Source organism: Pseudophryne corroboree, chromosome 1 (genome assembly GCF_028390025.1).
Source record: "Pseudophryne corroboree isolate aPseCor3 chromosome 1, aPseCor3.hap2, whole genome shotgun sequence".
Classification (NCBI taxonomy): domain Eukaryota; kingdom Metazoa; phylum Chordata; class Amphibia; order Anura; family Myobatrachidae; genus Pseudophryne; species Pseudophryne corroboree.
Window position 1 is genome coordinate 362,582,728 of NC_086444.1, and position 21,135 is coordinate 362,603,862.

Consider the following 21,135-nt stretch of genomic DNA (forward strand, 5'->3'; position numbering starts at 1 on the left):
GTTACACGCCCAAATTTGTTACATTACGGAGTGCCCACAGACACTCCTCTGCCACGCCTTTTTAACATTGTTTAGTTGAGGGGTTGTTTTTATGTGCTAGTCTGCTGAATAAATTAGCGGAGGCTATTTTTACGTTTTTCCGTACACAAATATAGCAATGGACATGCGCCGTGCGTATTTTGCGCATGCGAAGTGTATTATCGGCAACTGCTAATGAGTTTCAATCTTGACTTAGGCCCAAAAGCTGCATCTGAGTAAATGTTAAACTTACAATATTCTATAAAACAACATTCTCGAATATTTTACAGAACAAGGAAAACAATGGCTTTTTGTAATCCTTAAAATGCTAAGAACTTAACAGCCCAATATACAGCTCTGACCTTCTTAGGCCCCAGGTGTGGCAGCAGAGCACAGAGTGGAGTGTATCTTGACCGGGCCTGCCAGGAGATATCTGTGATTTTTTTCAGCATGTCTTGGAGTATGGTCTCCTCCGAAAATGCCGACAGCTGACACTCCATACGAAGAATGTGCAAGTAGTGCTGAAAGCAGCTAAGCATCACTGCTGACATACCATCCACCTGTGAATGAGGAATCAGGTTAGGTAAAAATAAAGACTTTAGTGGATGACAGAGAAAACTACTTTAATAATAGAGGAGAAGAATATACACAGATAAGAAAATTTTATATTACAGGTGAAACTCAGAAAATTAGAATATTGTGCAAAAGTTCATTTATTTCAGTAATTCAACTTAAAAGGTTAAACTAATATACAGATGGAGCCACGCTAGTCGTGGCTCAGTCTGCGCCTGGACGCTGTGAGCGTCTCCGTCTGGTTGGGCACGCGCGCCCGTAATGGAGACGCACTCCATTCACATGAATGGAGAGCGTCTCCGTCTGGGCGGGCGCGAGTGCCCAGACAGGGACGCTCTGAATGGGAAGCGTCTCTGTGCTCTCCCGGCGTGACTAGACGGACGGATCGCCTAGTCACGGCGGGAGCGCATGTTTGTGATGGGGCCCCTATAGATAGGAGTAGCTCCATGTGTATTATATAAACTCATTACATGCAAAGTGAGATATTTCAAGCCTTTATTTGTTATCATTTTGATGATTGTGGCTTAGATCTTAAAATAACCCAAAATCCAAAATCTCAGAAAATTATATTATATAAAATCACAAAAAAAAGGATTTTAAATACAGAAATGTTGGCCTTCTGAAAAGTATATTCATTCATATGTACTCAATACTTGGTTTGGGCCCCTTCTGCATGAATTACTGCCTCAATGCAGCGTGGCATGGATTCTATCAGCCTGTGGCACTGCTGAGGTGTTATGGAAGTCCAGGATGCTTCAATAGCGGCCTTCAGCTCTTCTGCATTGTACGGTCTCATGTCTCTCATCTTTCTCTTGGCAATGCCCCATAGATTCTCTATGGGGTTCAGGTCAGGCGAATTTGCTGGCCAATCCAGTACAGTAATCCCATGGTCATTGAACCAGGTTTTGGTACTTTTGGCAGTGTGGGCAGGTGCCATGTCCTGCTGGAAAATGAAGTCAGGATCTCCATAAAGCTTGTCTGCTGAAGGAAGCATGAAGTGCTCTAAAATGTCCTGTTAGATGGCTACGTTGACTCTGGACTTAATAAAACACACTAGATGACATGGCTCCCCAAATCAACACAGACTGTGGAAACTTCACACTGGATGTCAAGCATCTTGGATTGTGTGCCTATCCATTCTTCCTCCATACTCGGGGACCTTGGTTTCCAAATAAGATGCAAAATATGTTCTCATCAGAAAAGAGGACTTTAGACCACTGAGCAACAGACCAGTTCTTTTTTTCTTGTTAGGAAAAAGCCATTCAAAAGTGTGAGGGAGCTTCACAAGGAGTGGACTGAGGCTGGAGTTAGCGCATCAAGAGCCAACACACACAGACGGATCCTGGACATGGGCTTCAAATGTCGTATTCCTCTTGTCAAGCCGCTCCTGAACAACGTCAGAAGCGTCTTACCTGGGCTAAAGAAAAAAGAGAATCTATGGGGCATTGCCAAGAGAAAGATGAGAGACATGAGACCAAACAATGCAGAAGAGCTGAAGGCCGCTATTGAAGCATCCTGGTCTTCCATAACACCTCAGCAGTGTCACAGGCTGATAGAATCCATGCCACGCCGCATTGAGGCAGTAAAATTCATGCAAAAGGGGCCCAAACCCAGTACTGAGTACATATGCATGATTATACTTTTCAGAGGGTGACATTTCTGTATTTAAAATCCTTTTTTTATTGATTTTATGTAATATTCTAATTTTCTGAGATTTTGGATTTGGGGTTATGTTAAGCTGTAAACCACAATCATCAAAATTATAACAAATAAAGGTTTGAAATATCTCACTATACATGTAATAAGTCTATATAATATATTAGTTTCACCTTTTAAATTGTATTACTGAAATAAATGAACGTTTGCATGATATTCTAATTTTCTGAGTTTCACCTGTATATTGGCTTTTGACAAGTTACAATAATAAAAGTTTAAGAAAATTTATTTTTAAAAGTTTATTACTGGCATTTCAGCACCAATCCACAGAAGTTTGGTCACAAGAGAGGCGATCTCCTTGCTGTCTGTCAAGAGAAATGCACCCCGGACTTTGAGCACCCCAGTCAGTTGCTCACGGACCCGCTGCAACCAGAGGCAAAACACTATAAGAAATGAGGAGACAGAGCTTTATACAAAGTCAAACACATCTGAAATTGCCAAATGCGATCACAAATCCATTTGCATCTTTGGGACCACAGTAAGTCGCATCCACAAATCTTGAGCTACAACTCTGCCTGTGACTCCATCCCCCTGTTGTACTTGGGTTACACGCTCTGTGCATGTATTAAATAAGCAGTCCAAATTTGAATGGATTTGCATCCATGGACGAACATGAATGTAAGCAATAAAAGATTGCTGATGACCCCCGTAGTATACTGTACAATATATAGAATACTATCTCTATTCGGAGGCCCCATATCGCTAGCCTTGACTGAAACGTGATTGTAGTAATCAAAACTGTCCATGAAATTAGCTTTCACAATAATATAGATATTTCTAAAAATACAAAACTATTTTTTTTTGCTGCCGGGCTGCCAGATCAGCAGTAATTGGTACACGTCGGGGATCCAAGGGTGAAGAGGGGCCAAGAGATTGGCAGCTGTTGAAAGACTATCTTCCGGGAACCGCCCACCATGCGACCATGTCAGGGAAAGCCCAGACTGGTGTGGTTACATCTGATGCGACCACACCATGTACTGTAAGAGGTTAAGTCCTACATGAAAACTTTGTCATATACAGATGGAGCCCTGTTCATCTATCCCATTAATAGGATTAACTGAGCCAGTGCTGCCGGAATTAGGGGATCATTCAGAGTTGATCGCAGCAGCAAATTTGTTAGCAGTTGGGCAAAACCATGTGCACTGCAGGTGGGGCAGATATAACATGTGCAGAGAGAGTTAGATTTGGGTGGGTTATTTTGTTTCTGTGCAGGGTAAATACTGGCTGCTTTATTGTTACACTGCAATTTAGTTTTCAGTTTGAACACACCCCACCTAAATCTAACTCTCTCTGCACGTTATATCTGCCCCCCCTGCAGTGCACATGGTTTTGCCCAGATGCTAACAAATTTGCTGCTGCGATCAACTCTGAATTAGGCCCTTAATCCCCTGCTGTAATTAATTAATTCCCTGCTGTATTGTTCTCTCTGTATTGTATTGCATCTGAGAACAATAGATGAAAGGCTTATGCTAATAAGCCTTGGTGCACCATGGCGCACCAGAGAAGGCTAAATGAGTGAGGCTCCATCTGTATTGATTTTATTTTCAAATTATGTTTGAGACTGGAAAATGTTCCAGATTACAAAACTTTGTGCATGCACAATGCAAAAAATCACAACTTGCAAACGAAAGAAAAAAATCTGAAATTGCATTTCATAATGACTCTGAATGAGGCCATCAGTGTTTTTCATGGCTTCATCAACCAAACCAATTCATCCTTTCACACTTTACCTTGAAAACTGTAATAAGGTTCAGTCTGCTTCTCACATACAGAGGCTACAATAGGAAGGAGAATGTCCAACAAGGTCACAGTCTAAGGAATCATGGAAAAAATAAATACATTTATTAGTCCCAAAATAAACAATCATTGTTACAGGAAATGAAAAGATTATATTATATTCATAATCATCACATTGTATTCTCTCCCTCCTTCCATTACAATTAACTCAAAATATCCCGTCTGTATGCATTTTCCTGTAAACAATTAAAACAAGCAGCTAAATTTAATAGGCCCTGAGTTTGCCGGAGGTGCTGGATTTTGTCCGAAAATGCACATCAGTTTAAAGCGGCAATCATTTACAATGCAAAAACAACCTGGTTTTGCTTTGCAAATTATTGCCGCTTTAAAAAGTCGTGCATTCTCAGCCGAAATCCTGCACCTCCGGCAAACTCAGGGCCTAATTCACTAAAGGTCTGAGGGGAGAAGTCACATATGTCTCACTTGAACTACCCGGCAGCTTCCAGGGCGGCAGGATCGCATACGATACATTGTGTGCAGTCCTTTTGCATACGATGTTATCATATGCGATCCCAGCCAAGGCTGCCGGATCCAAGAAATCTATAGTGCAGCCCTTGCGATCTACAGGTTCCGATACGATGAACACAGGACCGCAGATCGGATTCACATGCAATTTGCCACTTTTCATCCAAATTCTTGGCCTGATGCTTCGGGCCCAAATCGCACTAGTGTATGGGCACCTTTAGGATTGCAATTGCAAAGCAGTCTGCAGCAGCTTTGCAATTGGAATCCTTAGTAATGCAAATGCAGGAGGTGATCCATACCACCTCCTATCTGCATTTGCAATACAAATGCATCTGAAATGACCAACGTGTCAGCTTTCTCAGCCGTGCAATCGCAGGGCAGCTTGCGGGGCAAAGGAAAATGCGTCTCACGATGCAGTCCTTGGCCGCAGCATGCCGTTTTCCCGAACTCCTCTGCCTGTAAATCAGGCAGAGGAGTTTGCATTCCTAAGAACTGCATGTGTGCAGGACTCGACCATTGGGTTAAAGGCAGTAAGGATATCATCAGCCATCCTTACTAAATCACCCCCCTCAGACATTAAGCTGACTGTGTTCATCATCACCACTATATATTCACAATGTATTGTGAGCAAATTTATTCTTTAAAGAGATATATGAATGAAAACATAGATTTTTTTCCCCCAATGCATTATGGTTTCTTTATTGTTAATCTTTTTACATGACAGCACGAATGTGCAGCATCAGCAGCCAATGCTGGGTTTGCAATGGTCTCTTCCTATTTGAAGTGGACCCACAAATCCTTTCGACAATTCGGAGTCTGAGGATGGGGAGCATCCTAACAAGCTGCTTCAGAAGGAGTGCAAGGAATTTGATTCCTCTTCTAGCCAGGGTGTGGAAAACCTCATTAATGCAGTCGGTCAGCCTTTAGACAGTTTGGATCTGGACTTTCTGGGTGAGGCTTCGGGGCCTTTTAAACATAGATAGAAGAGGTCGGTTACTTTCCTGTCTTTTTCAGATATTTCAGATTTTATGGAGGAGGACTGGAAAGCTCCAGATGAGAAGTTTGTACCTCTCTGTCCACTGGCAGCGGACCACAATTAGAAGTGGGAACAATCCACTAGGTGGCATGGTTTGCCAAGACAACTACGTTTCTGGTCCCCGAGTCAGTATCCATTAGAGAATGGCTTGGTAAGAAGCATGAGGGTTGTATTCGGTCAGATGTTGTTGAAGCAAGTGTGGCTATCCTGCCTATGCTGGCTTCAGTCATGGAATTTTGGTCTGACTAACTCCTTCTGGCGTATCAGGTGGACCCTGCTAGAGAGAAGCTTGTGGCATTAGCTTTGTGGAACTACAGAATGTTTGCGAAGTGGCAAAGAAGAAGCTCAGGTGGCTTCCAGGGTTTTGGCTACAGCTATCCTGGCTAGGTGGGCTTTGAGGCTACATTCCTGGGAGGTGAATTAGGAGTATAAGCGTTCTCTTTAGGCGCTCCCCTTCATGAGCTACAGCACATTTTCTTTGGACCGGAGCTGGATAAGGTTATTGTGCAAGTTACAGACAGCAAAAGTACTATCCTTCTCACGATATCAAAACAGAGAGGGTCTAGATTCTGTTCCTTTCAGGATGTGTAGGGAGCCAGTAAATCCATAGGTCGAACATTTCTGAGTCAGAAGTCATGCAGCATGGCAGATCTGCTTAGTCCGGTAGATATTTAGGGTCCACGGTGTCAGAGAAACCTAGGGGGAAATTCAGATCTGATTGTAGATGTGTTAAATTTAGCACATCTACGATCAGTTTCTCAGACACGCGGGGGGACGCCCAGCGCAGGGCTAGTCTGCCCCGCATGTCTGGCTCTGCCCCCCGCATGGTTACAAAAGCATTGCATGGTGGTGATGTTTTGTACCTGGTGAGTAGCTCCCTAACTGTGCAGTCTAGCTGCGGTGGCAGGTGGCTTTCCGCTGCGTCACGTGTCGCAGCGGCTGCGTGTGACGTCACACAGCCGCCACAGCGCTCCCCCGCAACGATCCGGCCACGACTCCATAAGTTGCTACCTTGCTGCATCATCACGTCAACCATATGGTGCAAGTATTACAGGAACATGGCTAGATCCAAAATTTCAAGAAATCCCATCTATAACCCTGCTAACGCATAATGTTCCTAGTGTTGATCTTCCACACCGGCCTTCAGAGGGTGTCTCTTCTGGAAGACAAAATCTGTTTCAATTGGGTTTTGGTCGGGAAGGTCTTGGCCTTAAATCAACTTTTTGAATTTGAGAAGGCTATGCTGGCCTCCCATTTACGTCAGTCCCTGCAGTGGTAGCTGGTCATGGAGAATCTCTGAACCACTACATTTGGGTCATTGTGACCAGAGATACCAGTCTCCTGTGTTGGGGAGCAGTGGTATTATACCTTCATCTGCAGGTTCTTTAGTTACTGCGAGTCCATTCTTCCCATACATGTCCTGAAGCTTAGGGCCATTTTTCTTGCCCTGTTTGGTGTTCAGTCTGTCCTGGTCGGCAGTCAGGTCAGGATCCAGTCGGATAATGTCAGCCAACATGGATCTTGACTTGGGCAGAGATTCTGGTGATCTCCACTGTGTTCATCCCAAGGGTGGAAAATTGGGAGGAAAGAGCACTATCCTGCAGAGGGAGTGTTCTCTTTACCCGGAGTTCTTCGAACAGCTCGTTCAGAAGCGGAGCTGGACAGAGGTGGACCTAATGGCATCTCTGCACTACTCCAATTTTCCCAGGTTTGTGCTCAATCCGGGGACCTGAAAGCATTTGCAGAGGATGCCTTGACTGTTCCCTCTGGGATATCTCTTTTCTCTGTTACAGGTGTAGTCTCGTGTGATGACGTGGATCACGGAGCAGGGCATAACAGTCATCTTGGTGACTCTGATTGGCCAAGCCTATCCTGGTATGCCAACGTTCAAAACGTGGCCAGGTTGGCATCTTTCCTTGTGCCCAGATGTTATAACACTGTCCCTTTGTTCACCAGGACCTAACTCGGCTGGGTTTAATGGCCTGCAAATTGAATCCAGGCTCAAGAGCTAAGAGGTTTGGTGCAGACTGTAATTTCAGCCTAAAAACCTGTTTCGGCTTGGAATTACAGCAGTGTGGAAATTCTACATTGCGTGGTGTGAGAAGAAGGGGTATCATACTTCTGCCTTTTATCTGTCTCATTTGCTGGCTTTTATGCAGTATGGCTTGGAGGCAGGCTGAACTGTCTTAAGGTTCAGGTCTCATTGTCCTTTTATTTCCAGCACCTGTTGGCTCTTCTTCCAGAGGTTCAGACATTTTTACGGAGCGTTCAGCGTGTCCTGCCTCCCTTCATCTCCCTGGTGGCTCCATGAGATCTGAATCTGGTCTGGCCAGTCCTTTGATAGGCATGATTTAAGCCTTTGGAGTGGGCTGAGCTGAAGTTTCTAACTTAGAAAGCTTGTCTTCCTTATAGCAATTGCCTAGGCCTGGCCTGTCTCTGAGCATGGTGCCTTATCTTGTAAATCACCTTATCTCGTCTTCCATGAGTATAGAGCTGTTTTGCATATAGTTCCTTTATTTAAGCCTAAGGTTGTGTCGGCTTTCCATATCAATCAGGAAATCGTTTTTTTCTGTTTTCTGGTCATCCCTCCTCTGTATTTCCGGTGCTTTTAGCTTACCTGGATGTGATCTGAGCTCTTTGGACCTTATTCAGAGATGAATGCAGATCGCTGCATACGCAGGCAGAACTGCGTTCATCTCCTCACATGCTGGGGGCTGCCCAGCACAGCACAAGGCTGCCCAGCATGTGTAAGGCCGCCTCCCGATGTGTCCGCAATTACATTGAGGCCACATTAGAACTAAGGTTGACCCCAGGCAGCGCAGCCTGGCTGTGCTATCAGGCGGTCTACCGACAATTGTTTGGGGAGCGGCTGCGTGTCAGATCACGCAGCTCCCCTGAAAGTAGGGTCGGCCTGCCTCCCGTTCGGAATGCACATAGCACAAACGCCCCAAGGTATCACACTAGTGAGAGGTTAAAGTGTTAATAAAGTGTTAAATAAAAAGCATAAGCTATATGTTTAGAGTGTTACATGGGTCAGAGGTAATGATAATAGGTGTTACATAGGTAATAAAATATTAATGTGCTTTTGGCTCTCTTGGATGTGGTCAGAGCTCTTTGACTGTATTTGAAGAATACTTCCTCTGTAAGGCGCAGTAATTCATTTCTGGTGGTTTATGATGCAAATAAACGTGAGTTGGCTATTTATGATGGAAATAAACGTGAGTTGGCTATTGGAAATCGCGGTGAATCCGCCCTGTCATACTCCTTGCTTACTCTGGCTTGGGGAGGGTGACTGCAGAGAGGTTGTTGCACTTTCTAGCAGGGCGGTGAGTGGCTTCAGTAGAGCCGCAAGTGGCTTCGATAGAGCAGTTGTGTTGTGCTGGTCCTGTGTCTACATGTTTGCCAAGTTTTATTGTTTTCATGTTTTTATATCCAAGGTCTCCTCCTTTGGTGGAAAATAGGATTTTAATTACCTACCGGTAAATCCTTTTCTCGTAGTCCGTAGAGGATGCTGGGATCCATTTTAGTACCATGGGGTATAGATGGGTCCCTTGGAAGCCATGGGCACTTTAAGAGTTTAATAGTGTGGGCTGGCTCCTCCCTCTATGCCCCTCCTACCAGACTCAGTCTAGAAACTGTGCCTGAGGAGACGGACATACTTCGAGAGAAGGAAATACACAGATAGTGGTGAGATTCACACCAGCTCACACGTAAGAACAGAAAATCAAGCAACCAGCTTGAAACAAGTGAGCAACGGCTGAACATCGGTACTTAACCAAGCAACAATGCAGTACTCAACCAAGTAACAAGGCAGTACTGAGCCAAGTAATCAACTGCAGGAAAACGAAGCGCTGGGCAGGCGCCCAGCATCCTCTACGGACTACGAGAAAAGGATTTACCGATAGGTAATTAAAATCCTATTTTCTCTTACGTCCTAGAGGATGCTGGGGTCCACATTAGTACCAAGGGGATGTACCAAAGCTCCCAGTACGGGAGGGAGAGCGCGGAGGCTCCTGTAGAACCTCAGAGGCAAAAGTATCGAACTTGTACAACTTAGCAAACGTGTCCGACCCTGACCAAGTAGCTGCTCGGCAAAGCTGTAAAGCCGAGACACCCCGAGCAAGCGCCCAGGAAGAACCCACTTTACAAGTAAAGTGGGCCTTAACGGATTTCGGACACGGCAATCCTGCCGTAGAATAAGCATGCTGGATAGTAAGCCTGATCCAGCGAGAAATCGCCTGCTTAGAAGCAGGCCACCCAAGCTTGTTGGGATCATAAAGGACAAACAGAGCGTCTGAATTTCTGTGACGAGAAGTTCTCTTCACATAAATCTTCAAAGCCCGTACAACATCCAAGGATTTTGAGGTAATTGAGGAGTCAGTAACCACTGGCACCACAATAGGTTGGTTGATATGAAAAGCCGACACCACCTTCGAAGAAATTGCTAACGCGTCCTGAGCTTAGCTCTATCTTCATGGAAAATCAAGTAGGGGCTCTTGTAGGACAATGCCCCCAATTCTGACACACATCTAGCAGATGCCAATGCCAACAGTGTGACAGTCTTCTAAGTAAGTAACTTGACCTCAACCTCCTGTAAAGGCTCGAACCAATGTGATTGCAGGAACTGCAGGACCATGTTTAGATCCCAACCTCCCTTTGTGCCGTAGGAGGCACAAAGGGAGGTTGGATGTGCAGAACCCCTTTCAAGAAAGTTTGAACCTCAAGGAGGGCAGCCAATTGTTTCTGGAAGAAAATGGACAAGGACGAAATCTGGACTTTTACTGAGCCCAGGCGCAGAACCACATCCACCCCTGCTTGCAGGAAGAGGAGAAACCGTCCCAGTTGAAACTACACCGTAGGAAACTTCTTGGATTCACACCAAGAGACGTACTTTTTCAATATCCGATGGTAATGTTTTGACGTTACTCCTTTCCTAGCCTGTATCAGGTTGGAATAACTTTGTTCAGAATGCCCTTCCGAGCTGAGACCTGGCGTTCAACCTCAAACATAGCCGTGGTAAGTCTTGATAAGTGAACGGCCCCTGTTGCAGAAGGTCCTCTCGAAGAGGAAGAGGCCTCGGATCTTCCAGCAGTAACTCGAGAAGATCCGCGTACCAAGCCCTTCTTGACCAGTCTGGAGCAATGAGGATCGCCTGAACTCTTGTTCTTTTGATTATTTTGAGAATCATTGGGATGAGTGGAAGTGGAGGGAACACATACACTGACTTGAACACCCACGGAGTTACAAGGGCGTCCACCGCCACTGCCTGTGGATCCCTCGACCTGGAACAATACCTCCGAAGCTTCTTCTTGAGGCGTGAGGCCATCATGTCTATTTGAGGTACGCCCCAAAGACTTGTCACCTCTGTGAACACCTCCGGATTGAGGCCCCACTCTGCTGGATGGAGATCGTGCCTGCTGAGGAAGTCCGCTTCCCAGTTGTCCACTCCCGGAATGAAGATTGCGGACAGCGCCATAGCGTGCTTTTCTGCCCAGAGGAGGATTCTTGACACCTCCGACATAGCAGCTCTGCTCTTCGTTCCGCCCTGTCGGTTTATGTAGGCCACCGTCGTTACATTGTCCGACTTCACCTGAATGGCCTGATCTTGCAGAAGATGTGCCGCCTGTAAAAGACCATTGTACACGGGTCTTAGTTCCAGGATGTTTGTTGGAAGAATGGATTCCAGATTTGACCACCTTCCTTGGAAGTTTTCCCCTTGGGTGACTGCCCCCAACCCATCCGTGGTTAGGAGGATCCAATTCTGAATCCCAAACCTGTGGCCCTCTAGTAGGTGACAGGTTTGCAGCCACCAGAGGAGTGAGATTATGGCCTTCGGTGACAGACATATCCTCTGGTGCATGTGAAGATGAGATCCCGACCATTTGTCCAGGACATCCAGTTGAAAAGACTGTGCATGAAGTCTTCCGTACTGTAGAGCCTCGTAGGAGGCTACCATCTTCATCTTTGGGGTGTAGAGTGGATCTTGATCTAGAGGCACCAACAGGCTAAAGCTTTAGGATGTCCCAGCATGCATTGGGGCCTCCTCTATAACCCTGCCTCCAGGCACTTGAGCTCAGTTTCTTTAACCAGTCCAATGTAGGAGCAATTCACCAAAATACCACACTGTGCGTATACACAACCGCCCACACACTCGTGGGTGTATGGACAAGTGTATATACCCTCCGGCGCCAGTACCTACCAGAAAGATGGAGACTGAATAATGGTGCGATCTGCTGCTCCTAATTTTAAGGATAATTGCATTCCTTATATTAAACAAAAAAAAACACTAACTGCAGGGATATAACCCCCTGTAGATAAAAAGGAGCGCTGTCCGGACAGCGCTCCTTTTTATCTACAGGGGGTTATATCCCTGCAGTTAGTGTTTTTTTCAATGTAGGAGCAGGCAAGAGAGAAGGCAGATGTTAGTCACATAGAACCACATTCTCACGACAGAAGAAGGGACCAGCGGCTAATGCCATACAAATCCATAAAAGCTACGTGCGTCAGGGTGGGTACCCTGTGGAACCCAATGTACACTGCAGAAAGAGTGTTAACCATGGTAAGTCTACCATAACACTTCTTTTTTCCAGCAGGGTACATTGGTTTCCACAGGGAAACATTGGGGATGTCCTAAAGCAGATCCTCATGGGAGGGGACGCGCCTTATCGGATATGAGAATCCGGCGTCCAAAGGAAGCATCCTGGGAGGCGGAAGTATCAAAGGCATAGAACCTAAGAAACCACGTAGGTCCACTGAGGACCACGTAGCTTGCACAATTGTTTTGCGGATGCGCCTCGGCGGGCTGCCCAAGAAGGTCCAACAGACCGAGTAGAATGGGCTTTCATAGCAGTAGGAGCTGGGAGACCAGCCTGCGCATAAGCTTAAGCAATCACCATTCTAATCCATTTGGCCAAGGTTTGCTTATTCGCAGGTCAGCCACGTTTGTGGAAACCAAACAGGACAAAAAGGGCATCTGACCTCCTGATAGAGGCAGTCCTCTCCACATAGATACGGAGAGCCCTAACCACATCCAAAGAACGTTCTTTGGGAGACAAGTCCGAAGAGATAAAGGCTGGAACCACAATCTGTTGGTTAAGGTGACAAGATGACACAACCTTAGGTAAATAAGCCAGTCGAGTTCGTAGAACTGCCCGGTCACGGTGAAATTTCAAAAAGGGTGGACGACAGGACAAAACGCCTAAATCCGACACCCGTCTTGCAGAGGCAATAGCCAGTAAGAACAGGTCCTTGGCCGTGAGCCATTTAAGGGCTACTGACTCAAGAGGTTCGAATGGAGACTCTTGCAGGGCATTCAGTACAACATTCAGATCACATGTAGCCACAGGAGGGACATAGGGAGGCTGAATCCGAAGGACACCCTGAGTGAAAGTATGAACGTCAGTTATATACACAATATTTCTCTGAAACCAAACCGACAAGGCAGATATGTGAACATTGAGGGAGGCCAGACGAAGACTTAAGTCAAGGCCTTGTTGCAGAAAAGCCAGAATTCTGGACGTTCTGAACCTAGAGACATCATAATTCTTAGCAGCACACCAGGTGAAGTAAGAATTCCAAACCCTGTAATAAATTCAACATAGTCTGTATAACCGCCTCAGAAAAACCTTTGGCCCTCAGGAGTGATGCTTCAAGAGCCACGTCATCAAAGCCAGTCTGGCCAGGTCTAGGTAGACAAAAGGTCCTTGTACGAGGAGGTCTGGCCGCTGAGGAGCTATTAGAAGTAGCTAGAGCAATTAGAAGTAGCGATTCTCCTTCTTGTTTGAACTTCCATAGGACCCTGGGCAGAAGTGATACTGGAGGGAACACGTAGGGCAGCCAAAAGTTCCATGGAATTGCCAGTGCGTCCACGAATGCTGCCTGAGGATCCCTGGTCTGAGATACAAAGACCAGACCTTGTGATTGTGTCGAGACACCATCAGGTCTACGTCTGGTAGGCCCCACCTGTCCACTAGGAGTTGAAAGACTTCTGGATGAAGACTCCACTCTCCGGCGTGAATGTGCCAATGACTGAAGAAATTCGCTTCCCAGTTGAGGACTCCCGGAATGAATACTGACGATATTGCTGGCAGATGGCGTTCCGCCCAACAAAGGATTTTTGACACTTCCATCATTGCCATGCAGCTTTGAGTGCCGCCTTAATGGTTTATGTATGCCACCGTTGTGGCATTGTCTGACCGTACTTGAACAGGCCTGTTCTGTACCAGATGCAGGGCGAGAGATAGCGCACTGAACATCGCCCTCAGCTCCAGAATGTTTATTGGGAGGAGTGATTCCTACTTGGTCCATCGATCCTGAAAAGAGTGTTGCTCCAACACCGCACCCCATCCCCTCAGACTGGCATCCGTTGTCAGTAGGACCCAGTCAGGGATCAGAAGGGATGGCCCCTGCTTAATTGCTGGTCCTGGAGACACCAGGTCAGTGACAGACTAACCTCCGGAGTCAAAGAAATCATGTGAGATCTGATCCGATGAGGTAGGCTGTCCCACTCGGAAAGGATTAACCTCTGTAGTGGGCGGGAATTAAATTGAGCGTACTCTACCATGTCGAAGGCCGACACCATCAGGCCAAGTACTTGCATCGCCGAGTGTTTCGACACTCTGAGCGATGAAGGAAGCATTGTATCCTGTCCTAAAGCTTCAGGACTTTTTCTGGGGACAAAAACAGTCTCTGACTGTGCGTGTCCAGGAGTGTCCCATGCTCTGAGCTGGGACCAGCGAGGACTTCTTCCAATTGATAAGCCACCCGTGGGCTTGCAGGAAGGTCACAGTCAGTTGCAGATAACTGAGGAAGACTTTGTGGGAATTTACCAGAATCAGCAGGTCGGCCAAATATGGCAGGATTCTGACTGCCTGGTGACGGAGATGGCCTTGATCTTGGTAAAGTCCAAATGGCAGAGCCTGGAATTGGTAGTGAAGGTTGCCAATAGCAAACCGCAGGAACTGCTGATGCGACATGGCAATAGGAATATGCAGGTATGCATCCTGTATATCCAGGGATACCATATAGTCTCCGGGTTCCATAGCCAGCACTGATTATGTACTGTGTAATGGGTGCTGCGGATCCCTTGGCGCCATATAAATAAAGGATAATAATAATAATAATAATAATAATAATAATAATAATAATAATGGAGTGCAGTGTTTCCATATGAAACCTGGGCTCTCTCACAAACTTGTCCAGTGATTTGAGATTTAGTATAGACCGGAAGGACCCATTGGGTTTCGGGACCAGAAACAAGGTAGAGTAATAACCTCTGCCTCTCTGGGACTCAGGTACCGGCACAACCACTCCTGTACTCACCACAGTTTGTAGAGCTTGCACCTTTAATGGATCCGAAGGGAGGGCCATAGTGCAGAACTGGCGAGGGGGACGTCTCTTGTCAGAAGGATTAATATTTGGAGGAAGGCAGTCTTAACAGCTGCTAACCCAGACACAATTTTATTCAGATCTTCCCCAAATAAAATGTCCCCAGTAAAGGGGAGAACCTCTAAGGTCTTTTTGGAGTCTAGGTCCACCTTCCATGACCTCAACCATAGGGACAATTTGTGGTGGTAATGGCACAGGTGGTCCCATAGGGGGTGTAAGGCGTTCTACCAGAGTACCCAGAAGGTTTGTGAACGCAGCCCAGGGTGGCTCCTGAGTAGTCGCAGGAGCAGCGGGATGACTAGGAGGTGTATGACACGTAGTACACAGACCATCATACAAAACTTCCCCCTCTGGTAAATCCTTGGAGCATGCTCTGCATGATGCATGAGCTTCCACTGATTTACTGCCCTTTTTGTTAGACATTATGACAAAGTACAATACCTGCGAAAATATCCGGTATTATGGGACTGAGTACACAGTATAATATGCGTATTGGAAAAATACTGTGTCGCACTATATATGAGACCCAGACGCACTTAGTCTCTCAGGGTACAGAATATAGTGAAACACTGAGAGTGAAACCACACAGCAGATACAGGCACACACAGTCACAGGCAATGCAGAAATTATTATCACAATAAAGCTTGCACTGGACTAGTATATATATATATATATATATATATATATATAGATAGATAGATAGAGAGAGAGAGAGAGAGAGAGATCTATATATCACAGCACGGTCGCTGACCGGAGGATATATCAGAATACTTGTACAGTATATTCTGGAAACAGTACACTCTTTCTCAACTAACACTGTCTGTATAAAGAAAAGAGGATTTTGGTACTTACCGATAAATCCATTTCTCTGAATCCTCTAGGGGACACTGGAGCCCTATACAGTAGGGGTGTGAAGCTTGCAACCGGAGGTGTGGCACAATCTAAAATTAGCATTGTCTGCACAGCAGGCTCCTCCCCCTTCACATCCCTCCTCCCTCAGTTTTGAAAAAATGACTGAGGGAATAGGACATGATATTATAGCACATGGCGAGGAACAGAATCGTACAACATATCAAATGGCATCCAAGAAACTCTTAACCGAAAAACTAACGCTGTTTGTACGAACTGTTTGAACAAGATCTTTGAACACAACAGGTTGACAGCACCGAGGCGGGCGTCCAGTGTCCCCTAGAGGATTCAGAGAAATGGATTTATCGGTAAGTACCAAAATCCTCTTTTCTCTTTCATCCACTAGGGGACACTGGAGTCCTATACAGTAGGGGACATCCCAAAGTTATCCCCAAGGGAGGGAGTGCTGTCGGTGGCCTGCAAAACTAAACGTCCGAACTTAAGAGTCTCCGGACGCAAAGGTATCAGACTTGTAAAATTTCGCGAACGTGTGGGCTGAGGACCACGTCGCCGCTCTGCAAAGTTGAGTAGCAGAAGCACCTCTGGCAGCCGCCCATCAGGTACCCACTGATCGGGTGGTAGGAGCGCACCCGTCTCAACTGGAACCTGTTTGCCACAAAATTTAAGCTTGTCGAATGGCAAGTCGAATCCATCTAGACAAATACTGCTTAGCTGCTGGCCATCCCTTCTTTGGCCCATCATAAAGAACAAACCAATGGTCCGACTTTCTGAAGGACGGCGTAACTTGCATGTATACCCGTAAATCTCGGACAACATCCAAAGACACTTCCCCATCTGCAAGACCCTGGAAAGATGGGACCACAATTGGCTGGTTTACATGAAACCCCGAAACAACCTTAGTAAGGAAATCTGTTCTTGTACGGAGTTCTGCCCTAACCTCATGAAAAATTAAAAAGGGACTCTTACAGGATAAGGCTCCCAAGTCAGAAACCCGCCTGGCCGGAGCCAAGGCAAGCAAAAATGTGACCTTCCAAGAGATATATATATATATATATATTTATTTTTTTCCAAAAGTTGGTGATCTCAAAAATTCCAACACCAAATTTAAGTCCCATGGTGCAGTGGGGGGACGAAAAGGGGGTTGGATCCTCAGAACCCCCTGTAAAAAGGTTTGAACCTCTGGCAAGGATGCTAACCGCTGTTGAAATAGGATGGATAGAGCCAAAATTTGAACCTTCAGAGAGCCCAGCCTCAGACCTACCTCTAGACCGACCTGAAGGAAAAGTAGAAGTCTGGATAAGTGGAAGTTCGTCGAATTCCACCCACGTTCTGGACACCAGTCCACGTATCTCTCCAAATCCCGTAGTAGTGCCTGGCTCTGACCGGCGTCTTAGTGGTAATCATCGTAGGACTGGCCGTTCTTGGTATCCGTCCGTTTCGTAAGATCCGGGTTTCAATAACCACGCCGTTAAACGCAGCCTGTTCAGGTCTGTGTTGGAACGGTCCCTGATATAGCAGGTCCTCTTTCTGAGGTAACCGCCAAGGATCTTCCACTAGTAACCCTCACAGGTCTGAGTACCAACTCCTTGAGGTCCAACCTGGTGCGATTAGAATCGCCCCCACTCGTTCTTGCTTCAACCTTTTCCCAAACCCTGGGTATGAGTGGGAAAGGTGGAAAAACTTAAACCTTCCTGTAACACCAAGGAAGTGTTAATGCATCCACTCCTTCTGCTGCTGGATCTCTTGTCCTGGACACATATCTGGGCAGTTGATGGTTTTGCCGAGACGCCCTAGGTCGACTTGAGGTAGACCCCATCTCCTCACCACCATGTCGAAAGTCCGTGGATGAAGGCACCACTCCCCCGGATGCATGTCCTGGCGACTGAGATAATCTGCTTCCCAGTTTTCCACACCTGGAATGAACACTGCCGAGAGGATGATGTTTCGCCTTTTTGCCCACAACAAGATCTTTGTGGCTTCTTTTAACGCCATCCTGCTCCTAGTTCCTCCCTGACCGTTCATGTATGCCTTCGTCGTGACATTGTACGACTGTATCTTTATGTGTTGACCCATGACTAGGTCTTTGCCTAAGAGAAGCGCATTGTAAACTGCTCTTCGTTCTAGAATGTTTATGGGTAGGCTGCTCTCCAGTATTGTCCATCTGCCCTGAAACTGAAGTTCCGCCAAGATGGCACCCCAACCTCTGAGACTGGCGTCCGTTGTCAGGATCCCCCAATCCCAAATGCTGAATCTCTTGCCTGCTGCAAGATTCCTGTGCAACGACCATCAAATCAAAGAAGTTCGTATGTGCGGTGGAAGTCGGATTCTTCGATGTAGAAGCCAGTGTGACCCTGCTCCCTGAGCAATGAGGTTCATCTGGAATGGTCGGGGATGAAGTCTGCCGTACTGTAGAGCTTCGAAAGACGCCACCATCTTCCCGAGAAGTTGCCCACAGAGGTGTAGAGAAACCATTTGTGACCTCAGTACCCGAGCCAGTAATCTCTGTAGGTCCTGGACCTTGTTCTCTGGTAGGAAAACTCTCAATTGTACCGTGTCCAAGATGAGACCGAGGAATTGAATCCGTTGAGTTGGCATGAGGTTGGATTTCTGGAAATTCACAAGCCACCCATGTTGAATGAGAAATTGATGAGATGTCTGAACATCCTTGATCAACTGTTCCCGAGAGGATGTCTCGATTAGTGGATCGTCAAGACAAGATATAAACGTGACCCCTAAAAGTCTCAATCCTGCAACCATGATTGCCATGATCTTCGTAAGGATTCCTGTGTCTGATGATAGACCGAACGGCAAGGCCCTTGAATTGGTAGTGATCCATCACCAGTGCGAACCCTAAGTAAGCCTGGTGAGGAGTCCCGATTGGGATATGCAGATCTGTATCCTTTACGTCCATGGATACCATGAACTCGTCTTTTTCTAAGTCTGCAATGACCGACTGGATTGATTCCATCTTGAATTTGCAAACCCTTAGAAACTGGTTTAAAACTTTGAAATTGAGTATCGCTCTCACCGTCCTGTCTGGCTTTGGCACGACAAAAAGATTGGGATAGAAACCCGTACCTTTCCGAGAGGCGGGAACTGGAATAATGACCTCTGACCGTAGCAATTTTTGAATTGCTGTCAGTAATGCCTCTGCTTTCTGAGGGCACCGAGGGAATTCCGTTGTAAAAAAACTGACTGTGAGGCCTCTGTTGAAAATCCAGTTTGTACCCTTTATCCAAAGTTCTGGTGAGGTTTTGGTCCAGATGTCCCAGAATCCTTCCAGACGTGCGCCCACCAAGGGGGACCCCAGGTGAGATGGGAGACCGTCATGACCCTGTGAACCGAAACCTCTTGCTTGGGCTCGAAAGGACTGTAACCTAAATGAATTAACATTTGTCCCGAATAACCTCTCCTAACCTGTGGAGTGGTTCTCGTAAAAGGAGTAGGTAGGAAAGTGGACTTCCCTGCCGTAGCTTGTGAAATCCACTTGTCCAACTATGGATTCCACCGCCTACTGCCATTCTCTGAGCCATAAAATCCGTCTAGGTAATATGGCCGATACGGAGATGCGCGATGCTATCCTGCTAATATCCTTTGAGGCTTGACACAAATACGAGCTGGATTCTCGAAAGTGTTTCGCCAGTTGGGTATTTCGTCCAAGCTATTGTCCTCCTCAATAGCCTCTACAATACGTCCCGACCATGCTCCCATGGCCTTGTTAACCCAAACACAGACGATCGTAGGTCTCTGTGCTGCACCTGCTGCTACAAAAAATTGACTTTAAGGCTGAGTTAACCTTACGATCTGAGCCATCCTTAAAAGCCGTTACATTAGGTATCGGTAAGATTGTTCTCTTTGACAAACTGCCTAAGGAAGCATACACTACTGGTTTATCAGGTTGCTTCCAAGCCTCCTCCATTTGAGATCGGAGAGACTTAGGAATGGGAAACAGTCGAACGCGGTTCTTTTGGGATTCGAATAATTCGAAATTCTCTGGCTCCTTAACTTTTTCAACTTTAAAGTTTAGGATCACCGTTACCACGTCAATTAAGGAATCTAAGTCCGAGATTGCCGTGTCTTCTTCCTGAAAATCGGCGTTTAGGTTTGATTCAATTATCTGTATCAATAATAAGACCTTCCTCCCTCTGAAACTGGTACAATAGGAAGAGGTCTTTTAACCGCCTTCTGCTTGTGCGGGCAGTATTAACTTGATGAGAATGTATTTCATTGTTTTTAAGAATCTCGCAGCCCATTCCTATTGCTGCATGCGTGATTCCGCCATCTACTTGGAGACTCTATCTGCCAGGTCCTCTTGCCATGACCTGGGCGGAGCACTGCTCCCAGGTGTAGTGTCCTTGTCTAATCAGGAGTCGCACACCCCGGAGCTGCCATATAAACATAACAGGTCTTGGATGTCTTTGCTTTAGACATGTTGGTTAAAACCCCTTACCAGGGTATTTCACGGCGCTTTCACCCTTTAAACTAGGAAGAGAAAGGCTGTGAGCGATGACGGAAGCAAAACTATCGGATCTGGCTGGAATTACTGTTCCCTTCTTTACATAGAAACCAGAACAGGACAAAATTATATATATATAAATAAATGGAAAAAGAGAAAAAAATAAAATTAAACCACCAGCCGACATGCAACCTCCACCCTTAACTGTAACTCAGCTACGATGGATCCTTGTATTTCCTTCAGGATCTTTATAATAGAAGTCCTTTGAAAATATAAATAGTATATAGGACTATTTTGTACAGGAGATCCTCACATTTCTGAATATACTCTTTCACCAGTAGAGGGAGCTATTGCTACACAATAAAACATCCCTCTTGATATCTATACGAGGGGGGGCTATCCCTTTCCCGTAAATGGTGCCAGTTAGGGATAATTAAGATGGCCGACATAAAAACATTTTAGTCACTCCGGGCCATCCTTAAATAAGTGTATTTCCCGTACTACAGTTTTAAACAATATGGGGAGGCGCGCTGATGTGCTGAGCGGCCTCTTACCCACACGCGGCTGAAAGCTCTCCTCAGCCCCGCGGAAACACTGCAGCGTTATGGTGTGCGCGCGCTACGGGACTGCTTCTCACTAAGTCCCGTAGCGGCGCTATACAGTGTCTCCCTGTACGCGGCTCACAGTCTCCCCGCACGCGGCTCTCTCTGGCCCCTGGTGATGCACGCTACGGGACCCTTCTCACTAAGTCCCGTAGCGGAGCCAATCAGTGTGGCGCTTCTCAGCGGTAATGGGCGACTTACTGTTCCCCCCCCCC

The 21,135-nt window shown here is 46.3% G+C and overlaps 1 protein-coding gene across 4 annotated transcripts in view; it reads right to left on the reverse strand.

The window, feature by feature from the left end:
* Positions 1-21,135, reverse strand: part of LOC135070944 (tRNA (32-2'-O)-methyltransferase regulator THADA-like) — a 181,482-nt gene that overhangs the window by 89,153 nt on the left and 71,194 nt on the right. For all 4 annotated transcript variants that reach the window (XM_063964801.1, XM_063964802.1, XM_063964800.1 and 1 more), the window contains 3 exons: positions 4,038-4,119; positions 2,554-2,690; positions 381-578 (listed from right to left, as the gene is read on the reverse strand). In XM_063964801.1, the coding sequence (XP_063820871.1) occupies positions 381-578; positions 2,554-2,690; positions 4,038-4,119 (417 nt within the window). The remainder of the gene's footprint in view (positions 1-380; positions 579-2,553; positions 2,691-4,037; positions 4,120-21,135) is intronic.